General features: G+C 32.1%; 1 protein-coding gene across 1 annotated transcript; it reads right to left on the bottom strand.

The window, feature by feature from the left end:
* Positions 1-3,938: 3,938 nt before the first annotated feature.
* On the bottom strand, positions 3,939-6,389 carry LOC108481795 (laccase-2-like). The gene is made up of 6 exons (XM_017784876.2): positions 6,273-6,389; positions 6,032-6,183; positions 5,717-5,961; positions 5,493-5,621; positions 4,449-5,408; positions 3,939-4,366 (listed from the first exon to the last, which is right to left on the bottom strand). The coding sequence occupies exons 1-6, from the start codon at positions 6,387-6,389 to the stop codon at positions 4,236-4,238; spliced, it is 1,734 nt and encodes a 577-aa protein (XP_017640365.1). The 3' UTR covers positions 3,939-4,235.
* Between the last annotated feature and the right edge of the window lie 6,030 nt (positions 6,390-12,419).

Here is a 12,419-nt window from a genome sequence, read left to right on the forward strand (position 1 = left end):
GCTCGAAACAGGTGTTCATTTACCTTGACATCGAGCAGATAAGGTAAATCACCGTAATGTCAATAGAATAGCTGTTTGACCTCATCATCCCACTGATCCCAAATTTCTTTCATCTCTTGGAGATTATTCTGAGTTACGCTGATCCGGGTAAAATTCCACAACTCTGACACGTATCCTTCGGTAAGACTGTCACCTTTCTCTTGTTGTGTTGTCTCAGCCCATATCCGGACAGCCGCGTTGTCTTCTACTTTATCAAAAAACCCCTTTTCCATGATAAGCTATCTATTTAGGAACCGAATGCGAATCAACACCTTTTACAATGAAAATGCCATGCAAGTACAATCAAAGTAAAACAAAGCAAGTCAGTAATTTATACGCAGTTCAAAGTAAACAAAGAATAATAAATATAGCACTTGCTCAGGTGACCACTAGGGTTTCGGAGTGGCTCTACCTAGGGCGGGTTCCTAAGGCTCGCTACATGGGGTTTGGTTCTAGAGTAAGGGTACCTGAACCCGTAGATTCCTCGATCTTCACCCATTATAGGCTCATACAGACCGAGTTCAGTTCAGGGGAATACATTTCCCTATGGCTGCACGGAGATGAAAATCTCACGAAGACATAGGTACGAATGTATCCCGAAAGCGATCCACTATCCTGCACGGAGGTGAAAACCTCACGAAGGAGTAGTTTCTCACTCCCACTTAAAGGGGTGTGACCACAGCGGTCATGCAATGCAATATGCAAAACTATTTAACGACTTGAACCAACGCTGCAGGTATTGTACGACAAAAAATAGCTGATGAAGTGCAATGAAAGGATCGTATTTCAAAACCAAGCTTTCAATTTTCGATAAAAAGACAAGAGTTAATCAACTTGTAGCTTGACTCTCTCATTTTTGTCCCCAGTGGAGTCACCAAGCTGTCGTTACCATCTTTTTTTGAAAAACGGGTATCGACTTGGATTTTGATAATGAAAATGAATAGAGGAGTCGCCACCGATCCTTTTTGACGAGGTGTGATCAGGTCACCTTGTAAAAGTGGTTGTTTTTTAATAAATAGTTTGATTTATTTAAACAACAATTTTGGTCTACGCGAATCAAGAAAACAGGTTCGGGAGTCGGTTACGCACGAGGAAGGATTAACACCCTCGATACGCCCAAAATTGGTACCTAGTTGATTAATTAGTGTCTTAGTGTCGAAAATTTAAAAACTTGAAAGAATTTTGAAATACGATCCCCTTTTTATAAAAAAAAAAGTTCAAGTGTTAAAGACCTTCTCATCTCAAAATATGAAATGTCACATCCAGTGAGTTAGGACACGACATCTTGAATTTTTGAGAACGAGCTTGCCTTTTATATAAAGCTTACGTATTCTAATTTGTTAGAAGGGTATTTGGTTATTTAGAGTAAACGAGAAAAATCGAAACCCAGTAAGTTAGGGTACGTTTTCCTGAGTTCTCAAACACCGAATATTGCCTTTGTTTTAAAAAAAATTCATATTTCGAGGTGACGAAATGTCATACCCGGTAAGTTAGGGCACAACACTTCGTATCTCTGAGAATGAGCATTTTCAAAACTCGTATAGCAATTTAAAAGAGTATTCCGTTATTTAAGTTAAATGAGAAAAATCGAAACCCAGTAAGTTAGGGCACGATTATCTCGAATTACCAAATACAGAATATCACTTTTATGAAAGAATTATTTTGAGGCATTGAGTAAAAACATAATGTGATTTATAGTAAGACGTAAAAGCATAATATGGTATTAACACGTATAAGAACATAATAATAGGTGTGACTATGTCAAAGATAATAATATGAGCAAGTATAAAAGACAAAATAATATTGAAGGTTAGAAATATGTGAATGTAAACACGTCGTGAGGAAAATGAAGTAATTGAATACGCAAGCAAATAAATAGATAAATGTAACAAAAATGGCAAAATAAAATGACAATGATAATGACAAGAGTATATACATATATGTATTAAGGTACATACATAATAATAGAAGTAATAAGAAATATATGAGAAAAGTATATATATACATAATAATAATACAATATTTAAAAATGCATATGCATAGCGTATATATAAAAACGTATATCGTAATTTAATAAAAATATATAGTATATACATACATGTTAGTAATAATAATAATGATGAAAGTAATAATGCAATAGTGACGACAATGAAAGATATAATAACGATAGTAACAATACAAAGATAATGATAATACTAAAATGTTACATAAACATATATTGAAAATAGATATACATATAACTAATAATACGAGCGATATATGCATACTATATATAAAGGCATATACATATATATATTAGAAATGGTAATAATGTAAAAAAACAATTATTAATAATATTATATAAATATATATATAAATAAATACCTAATAATATTAAAGGCATATATGTAATATATACATAGTATACAAAACAAAACATACACGTAATATATCAAAATATATACATAGTATTAAAAGGAGGAATATACATATATATACCTATGTATAAAAATATAGACAAAATATAATATTAACACATATATACATAACATGGAGCATAACACGTATATATTAAAAAATACCTAGGTGACATACAAATATATTAATAAGAATTATAGTATTAAAACTATTAATAATACTTTTATAACATATATTTATAAGTATTAAATAAAAACGATAATAGTGAGCCATTAATAAAGATACAACCATAATAAAATACAATAAATAATATTACAATTGAATTAGCATAATGAGGAAAAATAAAAAGAAAGGACGAAATCGAATTAAAAAATGGAATCTTGAGGCGAATTTAAAATAAATAAAAGAAAAGGGGATTAATTCGGATACGCGAGCAACCAGGAGGGACTAAAGGGGAAAATATCCCCTCCCCCCAAAACACAACGTTTTATACAGGACTAAAATGAAATAGAAGCAAAATTATAGGGGTAAAATTAAAGAAAAAGGAAACAGCGCGAGACCCTATTGAACTAAGCCTATAAAGCGGAAGGACTGAGGGCGCAAATAACCTCATCCAAAACACGCGACCACAGGCATAGGCGGGTCGGGTGCTCGGGTCATTGTCGAAACGACGCCGTTTTGGCGCTTGAAACCAAGGCCCAAAACGACGTCGTATGGTCCCTTTATAAATACTAAAATTTTAGCAAAAAAAATCATTCTTCCAGCCTCTTTTAAAAAAAATCTCTTCTCTCCTTCTGGGCTAAACCTAGAAACCGGCCAAGAAGGCCACCGACGGCCGACCGTCACACCATCGTGGCTCCGCCTTGCCGGCCACCGTACACGGTGGCCGGAAAATCGCCTTTGGGGTAATTTTTCTCCTTTTTTTATTATTATTTTTATGTTTTTAATATATGTATGTAAGTGAGAAAAAAATGGTTCCGAAAACAAAACGAAAGTAAAGTAAAAATCACCTTAGATCTTGGTATTTTCGATTCTCCGATTTCTGATATTGGGCTATTTCTTGCTTTTTGATGTTACTAAGGTCTCTATTTTTTGCTTGTATGTTTGAAATCTAATATTTTTTTATTTTCACAAGTGTCGATTGTTACAAATGATAATGGATTCAGCCTTTTATAGGCGTTTTTTCTACAACTTGCTTCTTGCTTTCTGTCTTGTCTCGTTAGTGCATTGCAGGTGCTTGTGGCGGTGGACTTAATGGGGCGGTGCTGCAGCAAAGACGGTGGATGGGATGGGGAGCATGTGCTGAACGGCTAGGGTTTTAGGTTTTCTTTTATTTTTTTTAATGTATTGGGCTAGGTTATTTGGGTTTTAGGCTTAGTGAGTTCAGTGGGCATTTAGTGGGTTTAGGTTTTGGGCCCAAAATTGGGCTTGTACACCTCTCTCTTATTAAAACACACAGTGAAATTATTATAAATTAAAATGTAAAGAAATCACTATCTGGATTTGATGAAATTTGGAATTATTATATCCCCAACAATTGCAATCAAACTCTGGGTTGGTACAAGTACAAAACCATCTCCACCATTTTTGTTAGGCAGATTTAAATAAAAATAAAAATAAAGCACTCATTTGTTCAATGCCAAGGTTGGCTTAGGCAAAATAACACACAAGCAAAACCATTACATAAGTTAACAACAAAACTCTCCCAACAAGGATTTCAAAGGGAACCAAAAACTATGGTTAATTATGGACGCACGTAAAGCTTGTTGCTTCAAGTCCCAAAAAGGGATAAAAAAGACTCAACACTTGGGAAGATCAGAGGGTGGAGGAGGCAGCTTCTGGTTTGGGAGTTCTCCATCCAACACCATCCATGCCATTCCTAAGCCCCAGCTCTGATGAACATCAAAGTGACAGTGCATCAGCCAAACTCCTGCATCATTAACATATAATATCACTAAATGCATTCTCATCTTATGTTTTGAAGATAAAACTTGTATGATCTCATTTGTTACCAGGATTGTCTGCTTGAAAACGGATTGCAACCCAGCCACCAGACGGCACCACGACTGTGTTTCTTTCAACTGGATCAACGAGGTTGAACTTTGGAGGGTCGTTTTCAGGGTCAAAGTTTCCAAAACCCTGACCAACAACATAGAAGTTATAGCCATGGAGATGGAGAGGATGGCTCTCAGCACCAAGGATGCTTGTGTCCTGCAACACTAGTTCCACGCTTGTATTGAATGGTATCACCACAAGTTTAGTGCCATTGTTTACAAGTGTGTTGTTAGGTGGAGTGCCTGTGTAGTTGAATGGAATCAGAGGGAAAGCTGGGAAATCAGTGGTGTAAACCCCTTTAGAATATTGGGAGAAAAAGTGGGATTGGAGGAGTGCAGTTCTTGGGAGTGCAAAGGAGATGTTGTTCATTGCAGCTGCAAATTTTGTGGTATTTGTTGGTCCTTGGCAGGTCTGGTTTTTGGGGCAAGGCTTGGTTCCAAGACCAACTGTGAAGAAAAACTTCTTGTCTACTTTTTGTGGGACATTGGCAGGGAACTTGGCGGTGGCTAAACTTCTGAATTTGCTTGTAAAATTGGCAACAAAATTTGTAGCATTGATAGCAGGCAAGCCTGGTTTAAGAAGTGGCCTGTTTTTTAAGCTACTGGAAGGTGTTTCATATTCAAGAATACCAGCTACTGTAGTATTATCAAAGGTGCCCATGCCAGTGGCATATGGTCTGGCTAACATCAAGAAAGTGGCATTGGGAGCTTTAGGTTTGGTTTTTAGAAGAACATTGGTGGTTTGTCCTGATGTTATCATCAACACATTGGTCTCAAAGGGCTTCACATACACTGCATCAGCTTCCACCACAGTTAAACTGTGGCCTGCAATGCTGAAGAAAAGCTCATCATTGAGCGCAGCATTTATCAACCTCAGAAGATATGTTTTCCCTGGCTTTACCTTCAGCTTATATGTATCTGTTAATCACAAATCACATGCATTAATGTCCAAAGGGATATATAAATACATAGATACATACATGTGTGCAAATATTTATATACCTTTGGCAGAACAATTGTACAATGGACCTGGGAGGCCATTGAAGGTGTAGGCATCTGAAACATTAGGGCCACCCCCTGTCTGAAGAGACTGATTAATAACTGCCTCAGGATCAGCATTAAACCACTCTCCTGTAGTTAACAATGATTGAGTTAAATTGCCATCAAAGGACATCATACATTTGCTGCATTGCATGAAGAAGATATCGGTGATTCCTTAACATTACCGAACAAGATGGGCACTTCTTTGTAGGGCTTCACAAAAGGGTAAGATTCGTTCCGCCTTGGGAGGATGATAAGCGGTCCGTACACAGTTGCTCTAAGCCATGAAATGTGAGCGTGCCAGAAGAGAGTTCCTCTTTGGCCGGTAATGGTGAAGTTGTACACATAAGAGTGGCCTGTTTGAACGGGACATTGCGTGATGTATGATGGCCCGTCCGCCCATCCGCTCCGAAGCTGTCGAACTCCATGCCTGTAAACAACATTAATTTACCATATTCCAAAAGAGCTTAGCCATAGAAACCTAAACAACTTATATATACCAGTGAATGCTGATATTGTTTGGAACATGGTTAACTACTTTAACGACTAAGCGGTCGCCTTCTCTGGTAATAACACGAGGTCCGGGGAACTTCCCATTAACTGTGACAATGCTCTTAGTGTGGCACAAGCGAGTGGTGTTTTTCAGTTTTATCTGCCAAGGGAAAATTGGATGAGGTCTTGAGGATTACATCAATTACTTTCACCTCAAGTTACCCAAAGTAAACAATGCAATATACATACATTGAAGGTATAGTGCCTGGTAATGCCTGTGTGTTTTGCAGTGACAGCCTCAGGATAGGCCACGAAACAGCCAACAGCAACAAAAAGTATCATGACAATTGCTGGTGAAGTACCCATGTTTTAAGCTGGAAAGAAAATATGGAAGTCTTTGAAGGTTTTGCTCTTAATTTGGGGTGATTCATGAAAAAAACTGTGGAGATATGCATGTTTATATAGTGACAAGATTGAACTATCTTTAAGTCCATGATGTTGCAGGTTTGAGAAAGCAGAGAATTACCAACCAATGGCCCCAAGTGTTCACTGTGGAGTGTCATTAAAGTCGGTTAATCAATGTTTTGTCCTTGTTATTCCTGTCAACGGTATCTTCATACACAAAATTTCACCATCCCCAACCATAATACAGCTTAATGATGATGACTAACAATGGAATGAGAACCCTTTCTCAAAAAACCAGCGTATATTTACATGCATATAAAGAAAACCAAGTGAAAGTAGAAGAGGTATAGTCCCATTTGGTTGGTGATAATAGAAGAAAATTCTTGGTTAAGATTAATGGAGCCTTTGAAAAACGTATTCTAAGATAATCATGTGGCTTCAGATGTTTTATTACCATTGAACTAAACAGTGAAATAAACATCTCAACCACTGTGCATTTTAATCTGATGTCTTTGACCCAATTATATATATATATATATATATATATATCTTACAGTACTATAAAGGATTATTATTTGATGAATTATTAGGGGACTTTGGTTTAGTTCCTAAGTGGAACTAAGAAACTGTATATGTCTTGATTTGTTTATTTTATTCTTCAATATTAATTAATGAGACTTGGTGTTTTTAATTTAAAAACTAAATTTAACTGTACATTTTGTCTTTTATCTAATATATTTGATAATATACATACTTGTCAATTGGAGGTGCGATCAGTTTTGGATAGAAATAACTTAGATTGAGTTTACTTATGTTTTAAACTTTTTTTTTTTTATGTTATGTTGGGTTGGAATTATTTGGATTTGGTTTAATTTCAAATTTAAATTATTTTAAGGATGAGTTATTTGAGTTTACCTATCAAATTTTTAAATTAGATCATTTTAAATTTTTTCATTTGTATTTAAAATCAATTTGAATATTTTATTTTTTTTAAATTTGACATTAGAATTGAATCATTTTGAATTCTAATATTTATAAATTTAGGTTATTTTTAATTGGGGTTTATTTATTAATCAAATCAAATTCAATAGGTACAAAATTGGATTAATTGGTAATTTTCCAATATAATAAATTATGCCACAGCTAACTGTATCTAATAAAAAAGGCTACCATCTTCTTACAGCTTGCCAATCAACCAATTGAACTCAAATTCATCTTGGTGGTAATCATTTCCATAGAAAGGTCAGTGGGTCATGCAAAATGGGTTGGTGATAACAGCTATCTCCAACCAAAGAGAAGCCATGGGTGAGTCGCAAAGCCAAGGGAAGACGACTTTTGACCCACCTTCCTTTTAAGCAACTACAGAAATGATTAGGGTTTATGTGCAGCCTAGCTACTTCTTAATACTGTCAATAACCATACCAATCACTCAAAGCTTAATCATCAAGCTAGGGATAAACCCAGATTTAGCTAGTGTCTACATCAGTTTTATATTTGCATATCCTTTTTATGTTTCCATGTTTACATCAGTTTCAGTCAGTTGCATACTTCAAAAGTGGAATTGAACACATTTCCATGATTTATTTATTTAGTATGCTATATTGGTGTTCTTGGTTGATAGTTAAGGTTTTCTTTTTTTTCCTTTCACTACTTTCTTAATTTTTTTTTAAAAAATTTAATTGAACATGCTTTTTTTTTTTTTTTTTGTTACAATAGGAGGCTTAAAGGAGCCTAAGCATAAGTATCATTCTTGCAGAGCATCATGCTGTCAGCTCCCTGCTTGTCTTGTGCATCAGAATTCATAGTCACTGTTGGAGGTTCACCAAAGACACAAAACCTTCCATATAAAGCTCTTACAAGCCTTGCCAGCCATATTTTGTTGCCGGCTTATATGTAGAAAAACAATCTGCGAATTCCTTGTGCAGAACCTCTGAATTTCTCTGACTTCAGAAAGCTCATATTTTAAAAGCTATCCAATCTTTAAAAAAAATTAAATTACCACCGATCTTTTAATAAAAATTAAATTATTATTATTTAACTAAAACAATAAATTTTTAAATATTGTAAATAAACTTGTTTAAAAAATTTCCTGATTTGGTTCCATAAGGCCAAAAAACGATTATCACTATTTAAAAATAATAAAATATTTAAAAGATATTACTTTATATTAATATTTATATATCTTATATTTAAATTTAAAATTATTTAATTTAAATTTCAGTTGGGTTGGGCCAGCTCAAGGACAAAATCTTTACCTAAGCCCAATTCAAGTTGGGCCACCCGTTCCATGGACAAGTTTAATTACGACATATTTAGTAATCCATATGTATTTCATGCTATTTTTTTGTTTTGCATTTTGATTTTTTTAAATTTTTGAGTATTTTATAATTTTAATTTTATTTATTAATTTGACATTAAGATAAATAGTATCATGTCAACATAAAGTACACGTAAATTTTAAGTGGGTTAATAATCTAACATCATTAAAAATAAATGTTTTAGTTAACATTTCCGTTAAAAAAAACGATTTGACTCTCTTTAAAAAGTTAACGATAAAAGTTAGATAAAATAATAATAACTAAATTAACAAAAAAATATAGACATTAAAATCTAAAATTGATATATTATGCCTTAATTTGATTTATAGTCTGTAATTTTTATTCAAATTTCATTTAATATTTGGGTAAACTGCACCCATGGTCACTTTTGTTTACCTTATGTTACATTTTAGTCACTTATGTTTGAAATGTTATGTTTTAGTCACTTACGTTGTCATGTTGTAACATTTTAGTCACTGAGCCGTTAATTGTCGTTAATTGTGTAACAGTAAGCTGACGTGGCACGTTAAATTATCATTTCAAACAAAAAATTTAGGTTAAATTATACAATTGGTACCCGTAATTTTTCATTTTGAGCAATTTAATTCTTTTATGTTCTTTAACTTTCTTTTTTTTTTTTCAATTCTCTTTTGCTTCTCCCTCTATTTTCCTACGTTCTTTATTTCTTTTAACATACTAGGAAGTCGAATTGGCAATGAAGAAAGAAGCATGATATAGGTTTATGGGTTTTGGTTATAGGCAATAATAACAGTCGACTTCCTACTTATTTTTTCACTACCAAATTGACTTCCTAATATGCTAAAAGAAATAGGAAAGGTATGAAAACAGAGGGAGAAACAAAAGAGAATGGAAAAAAAAGAGAGGAAAGCTTAAAGAACATAAAAGAAAAAAATTAAATTGCTTAAAACAAAAAAAAAAAAACATAGGAATCAATTGTATAATTTAACCTAAAATTTTGTTTAAAATGATGATTTAACGTGCCACATCAGCTTACCGTTACACCATTAACGACGATTAACGGCTCAGTGACTAAAATGTTACAACATGATAACGTAAATGACTAAAACGTAACATTTCAAACATAAGTGACTAAAACGTAACCTAAGGTAAACAAAAGTGACCATGGGTGTAGTTTACCCTTAATATTTTTACCGCATATTTTTAGTTATTTACATTTTATAAATAAATAATTTAATTCATTGAAGGAGATATTGATTATTTGGGATTTTTTATGTTAATACAATTCTATTACACTTATATCTTGTGAATCCATCTTGTAAGACTCAGTTTGTAATATCTTCAAAACCTCTTTTAACTGTAGTAGTGTTAATTTGGGTAAATATAAGTCGGATTTTTAAAATAAATAAAATGTGAGAGAAGAAGATAGTAAAAGATAAAAAGAATTAAAAGATTGATATATCGAACAATATTAATTCATTAAATCGTAAAATTTCCTAAAATTTTATAAAATGTGAAATTAAAATATAAAAAAAGACTAAATTGAATTAAAGATGGACAGCAATTATTATCAAAAGTGAATGGATAATATTGAAAATTTTAATTAAAGGAAAAACAGTGAAATTGTTGTCATGATTTAAATCATTAGATCTTATGAGAAATTGAAGAAAAAAATACTAGCCCTCGAAAGTGGGACTTGATGGAGAGATTTCTTTTATGTCATCTACTTTTATTTTATATTAGCCATAAATATAAATTTAATCTTTACTTATTTTATCATTTGGCATTTAATCTTTAAAATTTAATTAAATTATTTTTATGAAAAATTGACTGAACTGTTAAAATTTTAATGATATTGATGCGTCATTTATGTATATTTCATCTCTAATATTGATAAAATTTTTTAAAAGTTTTATGAATTTTTTGAAATTTTTATTTTTTAAATTTTATAAATTATCGTGGACTGCTACATTAATGACCACAGAATCCAAAAGCAAGTAAATTAACAAAAATTTAAAAGTTGAGAGGCAAATGACTTAAAATAATAAAAGTCAAAATGACAAAATAAATAAATATAAGGGACTAAATTTATCTTTATGCCTTTATGTTATTATTGTATAAAAAATGTAGGTAAGAATTATGACCCTTAGAATATTTGCTTGGAAATAAAGAATCAATCCTAACCTGATTTTTATTAGTAATTTTTTATTAGTAATAATATTTTTATTTTATATTATTATTTAAATATTTAGGATAATATTACCTAAAAGTATGGAGAACTTTCTCCATTCTTCTCATCTCTCTCACGTCTCCACCATAGTTGGAGAAGGAAGTTTTTTTCTTTCAATCTAGTCCTCCATCATCATTAAAGGTCTTCCATGCTTAAAACCATCAATTTTTATGGAAATCTTTAGTAGAATCAAGATTCTCACAACCTAGAAAGCTTAGATTTTAGGTTGCAAGTGGTGAATTCATGCTTGAACAGAGAGAAAGCTAGATTGTTTGAGAAACTAAAGTTCTAAGATAAGATTTTCATGATTTATTAGAAGTATCATGTTTATTTCATATAGTTGAGTGTGAAAGTCTGATAAGTGCATAATTTCTCAATTTACTTGTGGTATTTCTATCCTTGAATTATGTTATTTATGTTTTTAATTATATTATTTATAGTTATATTTTATTTATTATAGGTTTAGAGAATATTTAGAGAAAAGTATGTTTAAAGTTTATTTTTGGCAAGTTTTTTTTGCATATTGGACTTTCGCACAACATAGCTTTAGTATTTTAAAAATAACTTAACTTATAAAACTCATTTTTTATCCTATAATATATCAATTAAAAAATAATTGAACGACCTAACCAAAGTTATTTCACAGCTTGAGCCCAAAAAATGTCAGAAAAGTGTCTAAAAATGGTCTGGAAGTTTGACGTGAAAAATACCGAGAAACCTAGAAAAATTTTGCTTTATGTAATTAAGAGCAAATTTGTATTTTCTCTATTATAAAATTTTCCTTTAAATAGACATCATTAGGTTAATATTTATACCTAGCATCACGACCTTAGTTTTATTTTCTCCATGAATTTCTAAACTTTTTCTAGTTGAAGGGATTTCAAAGTTTGTTTTGGATAGTTTGTGAGATCTAATTATTCTTCATCTTTTCTTTGATCTTTGATATTTGCATGTCTTCTGATTTAATTACAAGTATGCAAGTTTGTTGAATATTGGATATGTATTCATCGCTTAGATTTATTCTAATACTAGCGACGAACAACATATGTTGGTATGAAGGAGATATGCATTCTATATTGTGTGGGCATGTGATTTAACTTAAATAAACCCTGGTAAGGTAGTTTGTTGGTTAGAACTAGGTCTTTCTCGATCTTAATATTATCTATAAGCTAAATTTTAAGTGCAAAGTTATAGGGTTGTTTATTGGTAAGAGAAGTAATTTCAAATGAGCTACCCCTTGGTTATCGAGATGATAATGAGAGATTGGTTGTTAGGTGCGACATCGACAACTGTAATTAGTTTATTAAAGAACACTAAAAACTATCTTTTCATCGGTGATAAAACTCATGAATCAAGCGGAGATATTACTTTTACCTGGAGCTTTGTCATATTGATTTTCTTTTAACTTCTAATTATTGCCTTTTTGCTAAGTTTTAAATTTAGTTTTCTTTAATTTTGGTTAAA

The sequence above is a fragment of the Gossypium arboreum genome, chromosome 1, assembly GCF_025698485.1.
Source record: "Gossypium arboreum isolate Shixiya-1 chromosome 1, ASM2569848v2, whole genome shotgun sequence".
Classification (NCBI taxonomy): Eukaryota; Viridiplantae; Streptophyta; class Magnoliopsida; order Malvales; family Malvaceae; genus Gossypium; species Gossypium arboreum.